We start from the raw sequence: 20,526 nt of genomic DNA, 5'->3' as shown, positions 1-20,526 counted from the left end.
TCGCTAATGTGTGTTTTTTAAGTAAAAAAGAAAAAAAGATCACGATATTAAAAAAATCAAATTCAAATTTTTAAGATAAAACTTGCAAAACCCAAAATAGGTTTCGAACAGTTCACTGTGTAACAAATTTTGCAATGTTGTGTAAATGAAAAAATAAGAGATTATATTTTTTAACTCAATATTTCCGAGATTTTTCTAATATACGGTAAGTCACCCATTCTCCGTGAAGGTGTGTATTGGAAATTTTAGGTATGAAAAATTAAAATTCTTGAATTCGTTGGCTATATATATAGGCTATATAAAATTCTTTTTGATATATAAGTATGTCTTCAAAGCAATTGCAAATATTTTTATTCTTGCATTAACAGAAGGAGCCAATATTAAGGCTAGTTTTACGGATTTCATGATTTTCTTAAAGTTTCTTAAATGAAAGAGCTCTCAGGGACTCCCACCAGGAACTCCCTCCTCACTATTTTTCGCAGCATTTATCGACCTTTACATATTAATGTATATAAAATTATATAATGTATATTAATTATATAATATTAATGAATAGAAAATGGATCCTTGTTCTTTGTACGATGATTGTACATAATTTTGTACACCTTCACATCCCCACCAACACTGATTAGAATTTGACGGGGTTTTTCTTTTTTTTTTTTATAGGGCGCAAACTGTTTTACGCGCCTTAAATATAAAGGCAGTCCGCAGAACACCCCCTCCCCCAATGACTTCCTTAGTTTCTTGTACAGATAACTTGCAACTACATGTACTAGTATTCCGTTAGTGTCAAATTTCTTCTGGGTTTGTCTTTATCAGAACTTGAACTTTATGACATTTTCCAATATCTGTTTTAATATATAAAAGTGCCATAAACAAAGATTGCTCTGTAAATGTAATGTTATTGTACAGTAAAGATAAAACACAAAACGATAATTGAAAAAAAGGGGTGATACTAGTACTTCATTGAATATGAAACTTCTGTTTTTTGAAACATACGAGAAGGAACCAAGAGGGAAGCGGGTATAACATAGAAAAATATACGTTATCATGAACCACCAAAAAAAGCATTGTACTGGTTTGTTTTCGTTCCTCTTTTTAATTTTTTCATTAAAAAGTGAGTAAAAGTGCATAAAAAGTACTGCTGTTATTGCCTTCCGTTATTTTCAATGTGCTTCCAAAACAATGATCGACCTCAAAATAAAACTTCAAAATTAAGATCAAAAGCATATATACACATTAAAGTTAGATGCCTTGTGTTAGCTTTAGGCCGTTGTTTTTTGGTTGTTGTTTTTTCAGAACCAAGTACCTACTAACGCTTATAACAACCAGAACATAAATCACTCGTTTATTCAGATGATGAGTGAAAAATATAATGAGGTATAAGATAAACACCTTTCTGACCAAGTGCTTCATAAGGATTCTCTTGGTTAGATGGCAACAGCATATCCCAAACAATACAGTAATGGAGTTGGCAGAGGCAGTAAACATTCAATGGCGAGGTGCATGAGGAGGAAATAGAACTATAGCGGTCACGTGTCAAGTCATCCAACGGATAACTGTGCTTTGGCAAAGTCACTAGCTAATCACCAAAGAATCGGCGAATCAAATACTCCCTTGGTCAGATAAGGTTTCCGCCCACAATTTCTAACATAAATTCTAAGATTGTTTTAGCAGAACCACTCCGAATTACAAACTCAAGATGGCAGTAACCCCTTTCCATTGGGACTTTTTAAAACAAAAGTTTGATTCAAATTGTAGCTTGTTGACTGGTAGTTAGATATTTGTGTATATACATAAAGTGGTCATCAACACTTCTGAGGATTCCTTATTGAACTTTGAATCAAACATAAGTTTAATGAATGTTCGGTTGCGAAATCGCTTGTTAGAGCTAAATTTCTGAGCGAAATGCTGTCCCATTTATGGGTGATGGATATGATGATCGCGATCATTAGGCAACTGAGCCGTTGCTGCAGGATTCTATGAGTGGTTTAATATTAAATGACTCGCAAATGAAGATATACATCATCTCACTACTATACATATGTAGATGTAGGGATTTTGGAAGTATTGTTTCCATTACATTCGGTTGCTATATGGAACTTTATACATGTACATGTATGTTTGAGTTGTGGTCGAAGAAGACCTTCAGACCTATAAGTTTACTAAACTACTCTTCAGATCATCAATATAAATGGTAAATATCAAAGCGGTGATGTGAAATAATATTATAATATACATGTACATTGTACTAGAATATCGTTATTTGATAAGATGACATTTTCATGTTGAAGAGGTACATGTTGATATTTATCAAGTCGCTCTTCTGATAAGTAGGATACTTCTTTACACTTAGTGCACACTGATAAATGAAGGTCTCAATGTACATCTTGATTACTGGGAAAAACCTTATTACAGAGCCAAACGAATATGTGTGTAATCCTTCCTTGAGTCAAATCAAAGTTTTTTTCTGACGGTTGTCCGTTGTTTTAGCCTTGGTTGATCATACAATGAGCGTAAGTATTTTTAAGGTTTTTGATGAATATATTATAGGTGGTAAACCACATAAATATTGTGACATATACACATCGTGTATGCATTTACGTCTACAATACAATGGTTTGTGGATATATGTATCCAAGATCAAAAAGGTCGCTAATATTTCTCGCAGGTATATAAATGTTCGATTACAGCATGCATTGTTCAACAAGAAAAAAAATCTGTTTTAGATGGCGTCATCTGAAAGCAAAGTCCTGAACAATGCCCAGCACTTTTTGGAGTGTGGCAACGAAGAGTGTATACAGAACTGTCAGGTTTACTGCGATCTTTGTAATCGACGATTGTGTGAACAATGCAGTGATGAACATCAGAAGGGTCCGGAAACCAAGAACCATGAAATAAGACCTTACCATAGGGGAAAGTCATGGCATCCGATCGAAAAATGCCGTTACCATGGTGACAAAGTGACGGATATGTTTTGCGAAGAATGCCAAGCGCCAATATGTGCAAAATGTGCAATACAAGATCATCATGGGCACGCATTTGTGGATTTAGAAACGGTATATTCAGAGAAAGTTGCACTCTGTTCTGCGAAAATTTCCCAAATTAATAAGTATTTTCTACCAACGACACAGGATCAGAAAACGCACCTAAAAGAGGATGCCAAAGAAATTAAGACATATATGGACGGTCTGAGAACATCAATGAAGGCCGATGCTGAAAGTCTCAAACGTCTAGTGGACATGGTGATGTCGAAGAAAATGGAGGAAAATCGAGAGATTGAGCAGTCGTTAATAGATTCGCTGGACATACAAGACAAAAAATACGATGATTATATTTCTTATTTAAACAATCTCAAACAAGAGTTAAATAGCTACTCATCCAAATACACACTCTCGGAAATGATTTTCTTCGTCTCTGATGAGAAATTGAGAATAAAACCCATACCCAAGACAAAAGAACCGATCTTGCCGGAGTTTGCGTGTAGTGCTGGAAAGGCTTGCGAGGAGGATATAACTAAACTACTTCTTAGATTACATTTACCCGACAAGGAACCAAATGAAAGAGAAATACCATCCATGGAAGAAGGTGTTTCCCAGCCTAGCAACGATGAAAATATAACGAACAGAAATAAATCTGTATAGAATAAGCACTTCCCTCTGTCACCAAAGCATTGTCAGAATGATAAAAAAGCATGTCTTTTTCACTACGTATATTGATTGCTCCCGGTTTTTTTTTCCACTAAAATGTTGTAAAACGTTTCGTAAATAAATGTATTCATAAAACAATCACTATGTCATTTTTTTCATTACATGGCGCTTCTTATTTTTATTAGCATATTTTGCTTTTTTATGCGTTACCAACGTCTGTTAACTTTTCCTCTCTCCTGTCATTGTCCAAAATAAGTTCTTTATGGAACAAATAAAGGACTACTTTAATTTGGAAAATGAGTCTCCTATTGTCTTTTGTGAATTGCGCGATTTTAAAAAACCTATTAAGAAAGGGGTGGTAAAAATTAGCTGAAAGGAGGTTGCTAGTGGACCAATGAATCATCAGTACATTGTATGATTAATGGCACCTAATAAAATGCTAAACCAACCTTAAATATGATGCAATAACCTAAAGTGTCCCATTGGAGCTAACTAGAATTGATTGCAGTTTACAGCATGTGAAATAAATGATAACCAATTCAAGTATTCTAAACGTTAAATGATACGTCAATAAATTGAATATTTACTTATTTGAATGTATTTTTTAAGTATGCAAAAAGACAGAAATTATGCGTATTTTTTCCACGGTAACCTTGAACTTGCACATATGACCTTGGGTCAAGATCATAACACACCCTCAGGTCATTAGCAATCTTTATGTGAAGTAGGAACTTCCAATATTCTCCATAACAAAGGTGTACACTGGACACAAATTAAGCACAGTTTCTTCCATTGACCTTGAGAACTTGTCCAAATGACCTTGGGTAAAAATCTGACACGCCTTAAGACCACAAACAATGGACCGGACATTATTCCACAGACAGATTTATACAGACAGACAAAGGGATTTTTTTTATTACCCTTATACATTTTTATGAGGAATGGGGGGTATTTAAATAATAAAATGCTTTCTTTGGTGATTCATTTTTTCCTGCAATGATCGCTACCTTCAAGAAAGCATTTCATTGTTTATATTTACATCTTTCTTTTAAAAAATTGATAAAAGTAAGTAAATTTCGGTAAATTACTGTTAATGTATATCAGTACGTTAGCTAAATGAAACAGCCAAATCGTTTCCTATGGGAATTGGAGTCTGACATTATCATGATTATTTCGTGCAGTTCTTGAGTTTTCTTGGGTCGATGTACCAATCGATAAACGGGCGTGTAGATTTCAGTCTGGCTGTTTCCATACAGTAATGAATTAACTTTAAGTTTCCGTAAGAAATAGAGGGAATCGTACTCAGTAGATGTAAATAAAATATAATTTTAGTGCCATTTAAGAATTACAATATATATTGATGAGTAAGAATGTCATAAATACCTCTTGAGCATGCAATTAAAATTTCATTTCCTTGAAGAAGAGCAATTTCCTATATATATGCGAGTTCAAATACGCGACGTGTGGAGCAGCAGATATGAAAGTATCTTAAAAATAAACTAACAACTATGCAGAAAGTATGTCAACATACTTGGCAGTATACATGTATATAAAACTGTTCACTTCATCAACCAATAGACACAGTTATAAAATTCATCAATGTCTTCTGCCAAATATTATAATATTATAGAATAAAACATTACTTAAACAGGGCTTTATAAAATTCCTAAATTCTTTACTTGAATAAAAGAAAGAAAGAAAGGTTCATTGTTCCTGTAGTTTAATGCATATTGTAACTGTGAATTTTAAAAATAACTGTAAATCATTGCACATAAAATAACAAAGCAAAAACAACAAAACAAAATGTGACATGAGAATGGTATGCCAAGACCGGAGAATTCCATCATATCAAATATTGGTCAAGAAAATGATCGACTACAAAAGCACTGCAAAATGTAATACCAGGGATGTAAAATGTAAACAATAACAGTTACTACATGTACTAGGTACCTATTTACGACCATTTAATATTGAATATTAATCCCCATTTTAGAAATTACTTTCACGCAGTTAGATGTGTACAGTAGATGGACTTTTGATAATTTAATAAAAAAATTAAAATTCTAAAATATAGTTAATGCTTTAGTGGTTTAACTTTTTCAATAAAAGATAATTTGTGGTTTTAAGAGACAAGTAAGAATTCCCTAGAACTGTCAAGTTAAAGCAATAAACCGTTTTGCTTTATGACAATGCCAAAACATGTTGAAGTTCAAATTGTGTGACAATAATATTAAAAAGAAGTTCCATAAAATAAACAAAAAAGTTACTGGTACATCGATAAGTAATGACCTCAAAAATGATTTAATGGTCATTATATGACCAACACTTAGTCATTTTGAATTAGAAAGCAAGTAATTTAAAATATGATTAGTTCTGACAAACAAATAAAAATTGTACTATTCAATTAAATACAATTCATCTCAATTGAAATTTTGTCTAGTACATGTATTATATACTTTATTAATTAATGCCCTTCATATATTACAAATGATTCTGAAGAAAATGTTTTGAGATATGAAATATTGAGCACAACTAATTTCTGACAAACATAAATTATATAAAATGTAAGAACTCATTTTTTGAATGAAACATTTAAATGCAATTGATTAAAATTAAGAATAAACTAGACGGAAACATTTTCAAATTACAATTCAAAGCAATTTAAGAATAAATGAAAATTTTTTTTTTTACCAACTGACCAAAATTTTAAACACTGGGATTAGAGAATAATAACAAAAAACATTTTTGTAAAGACAGAATTGCGGACATTTAATATGAATTTAAATGTTATCATCTGCTAAGTGTGTAAATGAATTCATATTGACTATCAAATGCAATTCAAGATCAAGACAATGGAAATTTCTTTTAATTTGCAGGAACCCTATTTACCCCGAGTTTTACAAGATTCTCAAAATTTTAAATTCTTGAGGACGAACATAACCACGTACAGAAAAATTACTTTGTCAGTAGCTAGGGCTTTGTGGAAATTAGGCATCACAATAGCAAAGTCATATTGAAGCAAAAAAATAAGATCTTGCAAACAAAAAGTCATCTATTTTAGTACACATATGATATCAAAAATACCATAACAAAATTGTTGGGTGAATATATGGCACTTTACAATTCAAAGTCTTATGGCAGAAGAGTTAAGTATGTCCGAACAAAATTATGTATACAATGTCATTAAAAAAATTTCAAATTACAAAAGTAAACACACTTTAAAACAAATTTCAACATACATTATTATGGTCTAAATTTTCAAGTCATCCAAAATCCTTTATGAAGAAAATGTTGACTTGTATGCTTTCCCTCTTTTTTTCAAAGAAGAAGTTTCAACATATGAACTGAAAATTCTTCCAGTTATCTGAACCATAGTATTGCAGTACAAGTATTTCATGTAGAGTACTGTCACAAATGAACATTTGCTTTTTATTCAACTTAAACTTAATAACCTAATGTATATAATTGACACTGACTGATAGGGATTGCAAAATAAAATTAATAAAAAAATGAAAAAAAATTCATTACTTTTTTCAAATATGTTGCCCTTTTTTTTTAATTCAAAATTCCTTTTCAAGTTAAAAAAAACACCAAACCCACCATAGTCTGGCTCATTTATTGCCATCTTATCTATACTTTTTTAAAGCTTACTTTGTTCATTAAAAAATTCCATCAACAGGTAAACTGCGACAAACATAAAATGGCGACCTAAGCCACCTTACTCTCATTGTCTCGTCGTTGCAATGGCGGGGTGTCCTTTATCAGTCCTGTATGCTGTGGTCTGTAGCTTCCACTTCTCTCAGCCACCAACCTCTTTTTAATACATGTACACAGGCAAGAACCTACATGTATACTTCTTATTATGATGAGATGGGGAAGCAAATGAGAAGGGATTGTTCCTTACATGACCATATTGATCATAGTCAGTGTTTTGATAGGCTCATTTTACTGTCACATGATCTCCACATGGAGCTGTCAGGCCGTTGCTATCCATTCAGGTAAACCGTTTTCCTGGATTGCGGATGACGGAATAGAGCCCTCTATTAGCTTTGTAATGGTATCACGATCACGCTGCAAAAAAATCAAATTCAATACAAATTTAACATAAGTTTCCCTACACATCATCATGGAAAATTCTAAAATAACATTTCTATGCTCAAATAAGAATGTTTACTTTAATCCAATCAAATCCATTTCAGATAATATCAACTAAACAACACAATACTTCAATATATTTACATTAAAAGTATGCAGACAGGACCATTTTATGATGATTATGTTCTGTAAAAGTGCTTATTTACACTGGTGGTTAAGTGCGCATTTTCTACGTCAAACAATATGCGTGGGTATTAAATACAGGGAATCATGATTTACCACATTAACGGTTTGAGTTTTTAACCATACACGCGGGGGGTATTTTACATGGTTTTAAGCTAACCGCATAGTTAGTGTAAATTTGACCCACATGTAAATAACCCCTTTTACAGAACAATTAAAAAAACATCTGTTTTTTCTAGTCAACCTTCTTAACTTACCTGATTGATGAATCCATAATGTACCAGCTCTTGAGCCAAATTTTCTGGAGTGTCTTCAATACTGACTTCGGCAGTTAACTGTCTATTCATTTTGTCATCCATTTTCAGTTGAAGGGTGATGCTGTATTTGCCGATTTCGTCGGTCTTCTTCACGGAGCATGTGGACTGCATGACCAGGCGATTCTCCACATCCACTGGGGCCGGGTCCTCCGACTTCGATAGCTCCTCCACCTCCGGAGTTTTGGCCCTTGGTTTGGGAGGAGGTGTGGGAAGTTTAAAGGCAGTGAGAGGAAAAATGCCATTTCTAAAGACAAGCAAAAAGACTTAAGAAATATTATTGAAGACTGTTTTGTTAAATCTTACATTTCAGTATGAGCATGTGACAAGATAAGGACAGCGATGCCTCAGACTGCGAAATAGCTATAATGTATTGAGAGAGAAATACTGAAGATCAGCAGTTAAAATAAGTTCAATAATCAGTCAATATCTTATTACAATGAATAATTCACTATACCTGACATCCTCCAACAATTTTTCCCTCTCCAAAGGCGGACACTGTGCAACCCTGGAGAAAATAAAGATTTTGAAATATGATAAAAACAAACTAAGAAAACATTAAAAATTCCTAAACGGCACTTCTCCGTATGACTTGCATAATTAGATCCACACATTAAAAAAGAAATACAGTAGAGAATATTTTCAAAAATATCTTGAGAGTATTAATATAAAAAAATTGTGGTCTTAAATATAACTTTCTCTTCATTTCTAATTCATTTTTGTCACTTCTCCTGCACCCCTCCCCTCCCATTTTTTTATGATAAAGAATACATTTATGCTGATTGAGAACACATCTTCGCCACCAAGTAAAACATATAACTCGAAAGAGACAACAGTTATTGACTGGAATGATCTCTAGAGATTGTAAGAGGTTACTGAGGCCGCATACTTCCACGTTACTGGTTCTCTGTCATCGGGATGCGTTATCTCAGCAATCACTTGATTGGGTTCCAACTTGTATTTGTTGGCTTGGTCTGTTAAGTTTTCAGGCAAGATAGCTGGAAAAGATACCAAGTAAATGTTTTTAATGGATTTATGTTTATTTTCATATGCTGCATTAAGAAAGGATGAAAGCTAAATGATCTCTATTTAGAACATTGAGTAAACATATTTACCACCTGTTCATATATTCTAATAGTAGACAAACAAAGGCCATTGCTATTAAAGACCTATTGTATTCATATAATAAATAACCATGTTGACACTGTACTTTATTCATTACATACACATGTTGATACACAATGTTCCAGGTACTTACATGAGTGTACAATAGCATGTGCAGCTAGCAGCACCAAAGAATGGACTTCAAAAAGGATTTCATGAAACAGGAGCTCTCTCGCCTGGGGACGTTTCTTTGGATCTTTTTGGATGCATTTGGCGATAAAATCCTGCACAGAAACACAGTCTAATCATATACACGAACAACACATACTTATTTCAAAATTTTGAATAAAGTATCAATAAAATTCTTAATAAACAGCAACTATTTTTACAAATATTTTCTTAGGAAGCAGTTTGCTCTTCACCCTACAGATCTCATAATTTGTCAGATTTCATAATAATTTTCTAAAGAGAAGTTAAGGTAACATTAATCATATATCCTGTCCAAGAACAATTTTATATAAGATTCAAATCAAAATTAAATCAATCTTTCACGGCTTTCCTTTCTTTGGAAAAAAAAAACTTTTGAAAATGTTTGTAAGTTATGAAAGGCAAATACCACTGTGTTAGTACTACAACATACCTTCTGTAAAGGGTTCTCTAAGGAAGCCAGTGTTTTCTCAATGGCCTCTTCTGTGACATGGTTGGTGCCAGTCTCTCCCCCATTGCCTTGGAATCCTAGGGCTGCAATCTACAAAATGGTACCATTGTACAGTCAATGACATAAATTCAGGAATGTCTACAATCAAATTCATTTACAGTTTTATCTGTGTTTCGTTTACCTCCAGAGCACACATCCCAAATGAGTAGATGTCTATGGCAGTTGTGCATCGAGATGGATCTGATGTAAATCAAATATAAATTTTCACACTGCATTTTCATAAAAAAGTTCAATTGCATGCACCCTCAATTTATTGAATTAGATGTAGTATAATACAAAACTTATATCTCTTTTCTTTCGTAAAGCATATGAGTAGAATGAGGGCTGATATTGAAACTTTCATACTCTAATCTTATAAATATTTACCATGGAAATTACTGTATGCAAGAACACTGAGTCAATGTCAATTTTCTCATACATTTTGGCTAAGCCCAACATTCAACAGTCAGTGGTCACCTTACCCTCGTATTCTGGAGCCACACAGTGCATGTTTTTGATGTCCTTTCTGTAGGTTTTCACTATGTGCATTGCATCTGGGGCCACTGAAATCCAAAGAAAAATCACACACTATGATAAAGGGCACATCAAACTCTAGGAATTTTCATTTCAGCACCTCTTATTTATTAATTCATATTTCCAGTCAAAGCTCTTTGTTCTATCATTTTCTCTTTCGTATTTAATGCCCAAATTTTCTTCCCCATTTCTGACAAGCTATGTTGGTGAGAGCCATTACCAGTGAGCATGGAGGAGTGCAGGGTAATACATATACATGTATTATGCTTCTTAAATACATGTACATGTATACAATATGACGATTTACAAAGAACTGTTCGATGAATATGTAATAGGTACTGTATGAAAAAAAAAGAAAGATCCTTCACAGTTTGATAAAAAATGATCCATGAATAATAAAATAAAATGGAAATGTTTTTTAAAACAGCTTGTATCCAATGGACCTTTAAATATACATGTACATGTATGATGCATTCCTGGTAAAATGTATTCAAATGTGTTTAAATAATCTAATTGTAATGGATAAATTTTTGTGGTAGAGAGGAATCCCCTATGGAAACTAATAGTTGACATATGAAACTATTCATTATGCATCATTAGGTACAGTGGTGAGGGCAGATGATCAAGTATGTATTATTTTACTGTACTTTTGTTGGGTAGTCCGAGTTCACCTACACGTAGAGAGCACAAAATCATTAGATAATACCTATCTAAGAATGCAATACTGATAAAAATGACCAATTTAAAACTTTGGTGATGTTTTTGTGTAATACTTCGAAATGATGAACCAATGACCAATATATGAATTAACAATGTTGATGATCAAAGAATTGATTTTTACTTTGCTAAATAAAGACCAAAAAAAGTTTTAATTTGTAGTTTATTATTAGACTTAATTAGCAGCAGAACTGTAGCTCCTCAGAAAATCTGGGTTGATGGACTGTTGAGCTACAGTTCCATCCATAAAAAAAAATGTATATTTATTTTGCACCAAAATATGTATGGATGGAAGTATAGCTCCACTGTCAGTCAACCAGAATTTCCCATGGAGTTACAGTTCTGCAGCTATCTCAGACTACTTTTCATGCTGACATTGTCAAAAGGTGTCAAAATTTAGGGAAAGGTTAGTCATAAATCTTGACTGAGAGTAATAAGTGAGCAAAAATGGTCAATAATATATCGTACCATGTAGACACTTAACATTGTGTTATACAAGGTGTAACCAATGCAAACATTTACTTGGGGCAAACTTTTCATACTAGAATTATGCAGCTTGTTTGACAGAATGATAGAAAAGATAAGGATAAATAAACCTTCTGTTATACCAAAACACATTTATTTGCTGGGGTTAACTTTTTGAAAATTTTTACTGCAGTTGTGTAAACTCACCTGAACCAATTTTGATGAGGCCATTATGTTGTATGAAAATTGTATCACAGGTCAGATTTCCGTGTATGATGTCACAGGAATGTAAGTAACTGCAAACAATACACGTAGGTCAATGAGGAATAAATACAGACAGAAAACAGTTATACTCATGGGTCAAACACAACTATACACCATTAATATAACCTTTACATGAAACGAGAACAATTTTTATATTCGCTAAAGCTTAATATACATGTATGTGTATTTTTTGTCGATCAAAATATTAAAATAAAAATTGTCAGAGTATAGTATCTTTAGCATTAGACAGAAATTTGCTTACCTTAGAGCAGATAAAATTTGTGTGCACCACCTCTTCCAAGCCTACATGTAAAGAGTACCAAAAAAAATTCAAAATGTGTTACTTAAGGTATAAGAACACAAAGATTATGCTTACATATACTGTAGAAGCAGAAATATTCATTGTGGATTTAATTTTGTTATTTTCGTTGGCAGTATTAATCTACGAAATTAAATCCATAACTTAACCCAAGTATTCAAGAATACAAAGAGATTACGATATGACAAAATTAAATGCCAACGAAATCTTTTTTGGTTTAAAATCAACGAAATTTTGACCCAACGAAAATACGTGCTTCTACAGTACATATAAATTGTTTTCAAAGTTCTAAATCCATTACAGAAAATCTTGTTTTGCATTTGATATTATGCATTGGTGCACAAGATCCAAAACATTTTTTTTTTCAGACCTAAATACAATTGTTCTCAAGCAGTATATGGGTAAAGCAAGTAACAGGTACAGGCAGTTGCTTACCTTGAGCTGGAATGTCTTGTTATTCTTCTTAGTCTTTTTAAGGAACTGTTTCAGGGAGCCAGATGACATGTACTCTGTGATGAATATCACCTAGCAAAAAAAAACACCCAAAGACCAAAACATTACACCTTTATCCTAGCAAGTTGCTTTTTTAGCAACTTTGAAATGATTCCACAAAATGTTTAATGCAGTCATAGAATAATCATTTTGAGTATCAAAATTAATATATTATCCAGACACTAACCCTTGGGCGCCCATCTTTGGTGTCCGTCCAGTATTTGTGGAACTTCACAATGTTTGGGTGGTCCAGCTGAATCAGGCTGTTGAACACCTGTCTTATCTTCTCCTACAAAAAGGCATTTTACTTATTAAAATCAATCAACAAATTATTGTTGAAAATAAAAACCAACAGAACTCTATTAATCATTCCATATGTATATAAACACATCTATATTAAGTATATTTTTTCAAGGACGCATCATCAGAAACAAGTTCATCATATATTAACTATCTTATCTGTACATGTAAGAGACTATGTAACTTGTTTGAAAAATGGCTTTCTATAAACTACATGCAATTATATACTGAATGAATCTACCATATGTGCATGTAAAAATACTATTATAAGTTGATTACCATGCCAATTATTGGTTCTTCTATTGGTAAGACTACCTACCGGTAAGTACATACAAATACTTACTGTGTACCAACAAAATTAATGCATTTGAATCAAACAATCTTTCAGATACTCAATTTTAAATGCCCTGTATCTTTTGGTCAGGGATTGGCTGATTCAAAGCATTTACATTCCTTTGTCAAAATCAAATCAATAACAAAAAAGAAAATAGGAACAGAGTCTTGTCTTTTACCTTGAAATTAAAAAAATCATAAGCAATACATGTGCATTAATTGCAAGAATTCATCAAATTTTTCATTAATGCCACATATCGTCATGCAAATTTAAAGTATAATTTAAAAGTGATGAACATGTTATGAATTTGAGTGCATGTCCAGATAGACTGTCATAAGCAACAAATGTGCAAGGACATTATTATGGGTACTCCATAATCCGTCCCCATAACTATGATATGTAATATATCATCAGTACAATGCGCAAAGTCTGCACAGCAGCAACATGTAGGACAAGTATATATACAGAAGGACCGCTATATTTCAAGTCCTCGTAAATACTGAGACATAATGCTCTGGGTACACAAAGACCCAACCAGTCACCCCCCTACAGTGACACATGAACGCACACACAAAACAACTTATTAATATCAATACACACTTTTCTGTACATAAGTGTATATTTTGAGATCATTAATACCTTCATCCTCCAGGGGGAACATCTCTCACATTTTACATGTACATGCTTATTACACCATCTCACCACTCTCTTTCCAGCTAATAATGACACTTCTGCATTGTAGCACATATTGCAGAGAGCACACATTTAGTGATAACAAGAGCACCTTTACAATTCTAGTCCTCACTTCTTATCATACATGCAAGTCATCAATTTTTAATAATAATTAAAAGAGTTCTGAATCAAAAAGCATGTCTTATTGTACTTTGTATAACTGCTTTATGAAAAAAGGGGGAGCACTGGGTTTTTAAAAAAATGGTTAGTCAAATGCCAAAGAATTTCCATTTTGGATGTGCTAACTAATAACATTTCTTTTACAGTCTTAAAAACCAGCAAAACTATGTCAAACTGTATTGGTTTGTCAAATGTTTTTGCTTTACTAACCCAAACCACAAAAACTACATACACATTATCAAATCAAGAGGAAACGCTAGGGGATTGAAATGAGTTCATTGTAGTCTACTATACTTAGATTGTTTTGGGACACAGGACAGTTAGATGCAGCCTTGTACCCGGTAACAATGCTAAAGCTCGGTTTACACAGACTCAAGAAACATACGTCATTCTGAATGGAGATTTTTCGTCGACGAACTGTCGGAGAATCTGCAATCTAAAAGTGGTGCATGCAGAAGAGAAAATACAGGTGTGAGTCAATAGTGAGAAAGAAAAGTTCAGTTTTTCAATTCGTTATTGTTCTTAACTCAAAAAACTTTATAAAAAAAAAAGAAGTCGCCACAAATTATGTTAATATTCTTGTGCAGTTATATTGCAAATGTGCAAAAGTATGTGAGTACATAGTTATCCTTCCCCAAAGTCATAATAATTATCCAGGAACCGTCCCTAGATTCCAGATTTGCACAGTACATGTAGCTTTCGTAGGGCATGTAAATGGCATATACTTGCAGCCCAATACAATTCAACTCATCATATATAGTGAGACAGTTAAATACTCTGGTTACACAAATACCCCAACTCTAGGACAAGGTCTCCTTAAATGCACACAAAACAAATTTAAGGTGCCTCTACACCCTCAACATATCTTTTTTTTATATACTGGTGTGTCATAACATGAAAATATTTGTGTCAACAGATATGCATGACTTACTTAAAAGATTAGTTCCTGCCCAAAAGATCGCAATGAAACATAACTTTGGCTCAGTGAATTTTTATTTTTTTAGAATCCAAAGTTTTTATCCAAAATTGCAAATTTTCTGTCTTTATTCAATCTATAAATACACAAGAACAATATATCTTTCAAAACCTACTTCACTCTCATATGTGAAACTCGAATGGTGTTGAGGATCCTTAAAATAATACACACTTGTAAACTGTTTATATATACAGTTTGTGTTAATATTGCTTTTATATTGGATATTATCATATACCTCCATCCTCCCAAGGAACAAATACCTCACAATCTCTTACACTTACATGCAGCTTTACACCAACATTACCACTATTATACTGGAACCAGCTAAAGGTCAGTATGCACTGCAGCACTTTTTGTGTAAAGCACACAACAAGTGACAATGAGTGCATGTTTGGAAGTACTGGAGGTCATCATTAAATATATTAGTAATCATTACATAATCTGGAGTTTAAAATTGAAAAACAGTTGTTTCTAGAGGAAAAGGATGTATTGGTTTGACTGAAAAACCTAAACAAAACATCACAATTTTAGAAAGGGAAAACTATGGGAATGAAAATCAACCATGTATTAGTCGAGGATCCAATACTCAGATCGATTTGGGACACAGGACAATTAAATGCAGCCTTGTACCCGGTAACAATGCTAAAGCTCAGTATAGATAGACAGAAGAAACATACGTCAAACAGATCACTGTGAAGGGAGATAATTTGTCGACGAAGGGCCGGAGAATCGTTGATCTAAAAATAATGCATGCAGAAGAGAAAAGACAGTTGAGAGTCAATAGTGAGATAGCGAAGTCACCCGGTAAACCAGTGTATCAAATTATCATCTAATTGTGTCAAAGATTTAAAATATTTTGAAATTTGAATGCATTTTCAGATAGATGTGCAATAAATGTTTTCAGGTATGATCATAGATACATCAATAACCTTTAAAAAAAAAAAAATTCACAAATGTCTCATGGACTACATTGCTCACCTGAACAACACTATCAGCATAACTAACTAACATCTTTGATATTTTGTAAAATTTTAACCCCAATATTCTTTATCAAAGATTCCATGTAAGTTTCCCAAATTATTAGCTCATCTTTATCAAAATGACTCCATTACAAATTTTCATGAAAGACACTGGGTCATGATTTGAACAATTTTTACCCTACCATTTAAAAGTAAAATTCTATCATAGTTTTAATGCTGGCTATTTAATTCTTGGTAAGAAGATTTCAAAAACATTCCAACCTTTTTTCATTCATTTCAAATGACTTCCCATGGAATGCCTATAGGACCTACTCATCGCTACAAATTTAAAAAGCCTTTCACCCAAGAAAGCTTTCTGCTAAGTTTGTTTGAAATTGGCTATAAAAAAATGTAAATAATACAGTGTAATATAACAAACGGACAAACACACAGATGAGCAGACTATGGTGATCAGAAAACCTTTGTCAAACTGATGACACGTACGCTAAAGACGAATTCGGCGGGTTGAATGGAGGATTTTCGTCGACGAGCTTTTGGAGAATGTGTACTCTAAAAATCATGCATTCAGAAAAGAAAATACAGTTAAGTATCAACAGTGAGAAAGCAAAGTTCAGTGAATTAATTCATTTATAATTATTTTCTTCAAAATCACAGTTATGCTTGTAAAAGTTTATGTTTTTCTGGATAGACTTTAAAATATTCAACAAAAGTGCAAAGGTATAATCATTTAGTACATCACTGTCCTTGCCCAAAATTATTAGTATCGGTAATCATGTATAACATGTTTTCCATGTGTTTCAAACTAACACAGAAGCATGATTAGAATGTGTATATCATACGTGAAGCCCACAAAGAAATGATTCAAATCCCCTTTAACCATCATCTGGATACAAAATTTCCCTGTCCTCCCGAAGACAAACACACACATAAAAACACCTTTCGATCAACAGAAAAAAAATTGTAATGAAGAAATCATACTTTAATCCTCCCATGAAATAAATATCTCTGATTCTCTTGATTTTTCATGCTTATTACACTACATTACCCCTTAGGCTTTACCTTACTAGCTAAAATACACTTGATATGCATTGCATCACATATTGCATTAAGCATAGTATGATAAGTGAGAATGAGTGCATCACATCATCATTTTACACATATGTATGTAAATCATCAATTATCACTGAATCCATTTTTAAACAGATTCTACAGAGAGTGCATCAGGTTTTAGGACATTGTGAATTTCATACGTCTGTTTTGGAAGAGGGTGTGCTAGCTATATAAACCTTTCCCTAATTGGCTAAACCTTAAATATTCAAAATTTAAAAACGTAAAATGGTAACTTTTGAACAATTTCATATGGTACATGCGAGTAGGAGACCCCTATCCCATTTCCACTTCTAGTAGTAGTATACCCATTCCCCAAAACTAGATTTGACTGCATCAATTTGTTTAATTTTTAATGTGATTGATTGAAGAAAAAAAAATACACTAAAACTACACATTCAGAAAACAAATTTTCAGAAATTAGAAAAAAACACTATAAAATGAAATGTGCCTGTTCAACTAGCTACCTTACTATTGCTAAGATGAAAACTACCATTATCAATTCACAGTGGGGTTTTTTCTTCTCAAAAGAAACCAATGTAACCAAAATTCTACATTAATTTGACACAAAAATAAGAATATTTCTACACCCAAAAATCTGTACATACACTGCAATAATACTTTACACCTTCATTCATTAGTTATTAATAACTGTAAACAAAACTTAAAAAATTAATTGGATGAAAAACAAAAAGTTTGCTTTTTTGTGTTTTAGACAAATTCATAACTGTTTAGGATTGATTTGGGACACAGAGAACAGTTAGATGCAGCTTTGTAATGATGCAAAAAGCTTGGTGGAGAGACTGACTGAAGAGACATACGTTCAACAGGAGATCATTCTGAATGGAGGATTTTCGCCGGGCACTGGCCACAGGACCTGTAGTCTATAAAATTGTGCATGCAGTAGAAAAAATACAGTTGAGTATCAACAGTGAGAAAGCAAAAGTTCAGTGTATCAATTCAATCTAATTGTTCCTTCTTCAAATACAAATTAATGCACAGCACTGCAAAATGAAAGGCATATGAGGATAACATCAAGCAGTTTTTAAAATAACAAATACCCAAGATTTTAAAAAAATTCTTTAAGGAGGCTGGGTGGTCAACACTTTAATCATCAGATCTACCCGTATCTTAAATTTTTTTATAGAGACAATGTTTTAATAAGCCAAAATTTATTATCCAGTAATAAAAGAAAAAATCCCTAACAGAGCTTTAAAATTTGAATATTTTCCAATACAATGTATCTTTAAACAAAGCTCTTCTTATTTAGGAGGTCAGTATAGTTTTAATTGGCCATAACCTTTACCACTGACTCCAGCCCTCTTAAAATTGTTTATTTTTTTAATGTAAAAATTAGAAAGATTGAGTGATAGACAGAATTAAATTTTAATTTGTTTTGCAAATTAAATGTGGCCTCCGACTACCTCAAACCAGAAATACTGTTATAAACACAAATCTAACAAACTAACTATAATTTATGCTTTAACTAGCTTTATTGCTATATATCAGGCAATAAACCTTATGACTATCTATGAAGAATCAAAACAATACATGAAATTCTATACTGTACTGGGTCTTAACATATTCATTATTTTTTTGTTTTAATTCTATCACTTGTACTGTAATTTGATATCAGTCATATAGCTTTTTCTACTATGTACTCTGTTAGAAAAAATAGCGTATCTACAACTTTCGACAGTTTATGTGATGTTAAGTTAGAAAATCGATGCAAGACAATTTTGTTAGCTACAAATTGACATAGTGATATGAGCATACTTGACAGTCTTTTTGATAAACATTTGTACACCTGTACATAAACCTGGCATTTAAATAAAAGCACACAAAATTCCGGTAAATATAACTTTGGTTATGTTGAAATCTTACGAGGACCTTTAAAACCATAAACAGTTTGTGAAAGGGTCCATGAAAAATAATGGTCAAGATCTATTGTTACCTGTTGCTCTTTCAAGTTCCTGTTACCAGAAAACTGCACTTCATTCCACACCACTTCTACTCCTTCCTCTGTGTCCATTGCCAAAAACGCATTGTCAATTCCTGGGACATCTCTCTGCTCTACCTGTTGAATGTTAAAAAAGGTTAAAATAATCCATGAACGATCAAATAAAAATGTTACATGCTCACAAATGTATTCATATCATTAATGTGGAAAACAAAACTTCTATTTCCTTTTATCAAACAAATTTACTTTGATAAAAGGTACTACAGACTCTAACAGTTTGTAGAATTATTTCTTTCTCTCCTATTATTTAGCATTGTCCATGACACAGATTCTTGGGAAAGGAGAACCATTCTTATTCCTTGCCAGGACAACATAAAGTTTCGTAATCAAAGTAATCATTTTACTGCAAAATGGAGTCTTGAATTCTCATCTGTTTGCACCATATTAGATTAATTACAGCATTGGTATTTTTGACAGACACATATATAATGTAATAAAATGCACACACTCAAACCGTAGTATTTAAAACATATTCATTTCAATCACTGGCAATGTCGTGCCTTTATCAAGGATGTGAACAAGGCTGTAACACTGTAATTTACAAATGCGTTGTTTGCATAAAAATAAAAAATATTTTAACAGACATAATGAAAGTTTTTAGCAATTAAACAACTCCGTGACTTTTGTTCAATTTCAGGATATCGATTCTACATTTAATAAATGGTAGTTGTTTTTGTGTGTGTGTGTGATATGTGTGTGTGTTTTTTGTCAACAAGTTTCACCTCTTCGCGTCTTTTCTGCCATCTTCCACAAGGGCTCTCTTCTAAAACTTCACACTCGTCTTCAGATTCACTATCTGCTTTGTTTGTTGATCCTTCGTCTGGTTCTGCCATGTCTACAAAGGTTAAAACATAGAAAATATGTAAGGTATGTCTTCCTTCCAAATACACCGGAACTAGGTAGGATTCTGATCTGCAGCAAAAACGGGGTCATTCACTTAAAGTAACTTGTACTATAGATTTGATTTTGGAGGGATTCTTTGATTCTGTTTTTAATTTCTCTTGTAATTTTTTTTTATTTTACCATTTTCCTGTTAAAGACAAAAAGATATTTAAATCTAAAAGTTTTATTAACATATCTTTCTAATGATATCTATCACGAAAAGTTAAAGTACAAGTTAATG

General features: G+C 32.7%; 1 protein-coding gene across 4 annotated transcripts; it reads right to left on the bottom strand.

Annotated features, from left to right (window-relative positions):
• Nucleotides 1–5,353: 5,353 nt before the first annotated feature.
• LOC105318980 (nuclear receptor-binding protein) lies at nt 5,354–20,325 on the bottom strand. 4 transcript variants are annotated; one of them, XM_034456279.2, is made up of 18 exons: nt 20,126–20,325; nt 19,338–19,460; nt 18,205–18,267; nt 16,760–16,825; nt 15,974–16,033; nt 14,706–14,756; nt 13,022–13,123; nt 12,778–12,867; nt 12,286–12,326; nt 11,967–12,055; nt 10,526–10,606; nt 10,186–10,244; nt 9,987–10,094; nt 9,501–9,630; nt 9,132–9,240; nt 8,700–8,750; nt 8,186–8,489; nt 5,354–7,721 (listed from the first exon to the last, which is right to left on the bottom strand). In XM_034456279.2, exons 1-18 carry the CDS (start codon nt 20,234–20,236, stop codon nt 7,626–7,628), a joined length of 1,734 nt encoding a protein of 577 aa, XP_034312170.1. In that variant the 5' UTR covers nt 20,237–20,325; the 3' UTR covers nt 5,354–7,625. The 4 variants fall into 4 exon arrangements, with proteins under 4 accessions (XP_034312170.1, XP_034312171.1, XP_034312172.1 ...); XM_034456280.2 differs by lacking the exons at nt 14,706–14,756; nt 15,974–16,033; XM_034456281.2 differs by lacking the exons at nt 14,706–14,756; nt 15,974–16,033; nt 16,760–16,825.
• Between the last annotated feature and the right edge of the window lie 201 nt (nt 20,326–20,526).

Source organism: Magallana gigas, chromosome 7 (assembly GCF_963853765.1).
Source record: "Magallana gigas chromosome 7, xbMagGiga1.1, whole genome shotgun sequence".
Taxonomy (NCBI): Eukaryota; Metazoa; Mollusca; class Bivalvia; order Ostreida; family Ostreidae; genus Magallana; species Magallana gigas.
Note: the sequence above shows the minus strand (reverse complement) of the source record. Positions and strands in the feature narration are given on the sequence as shown.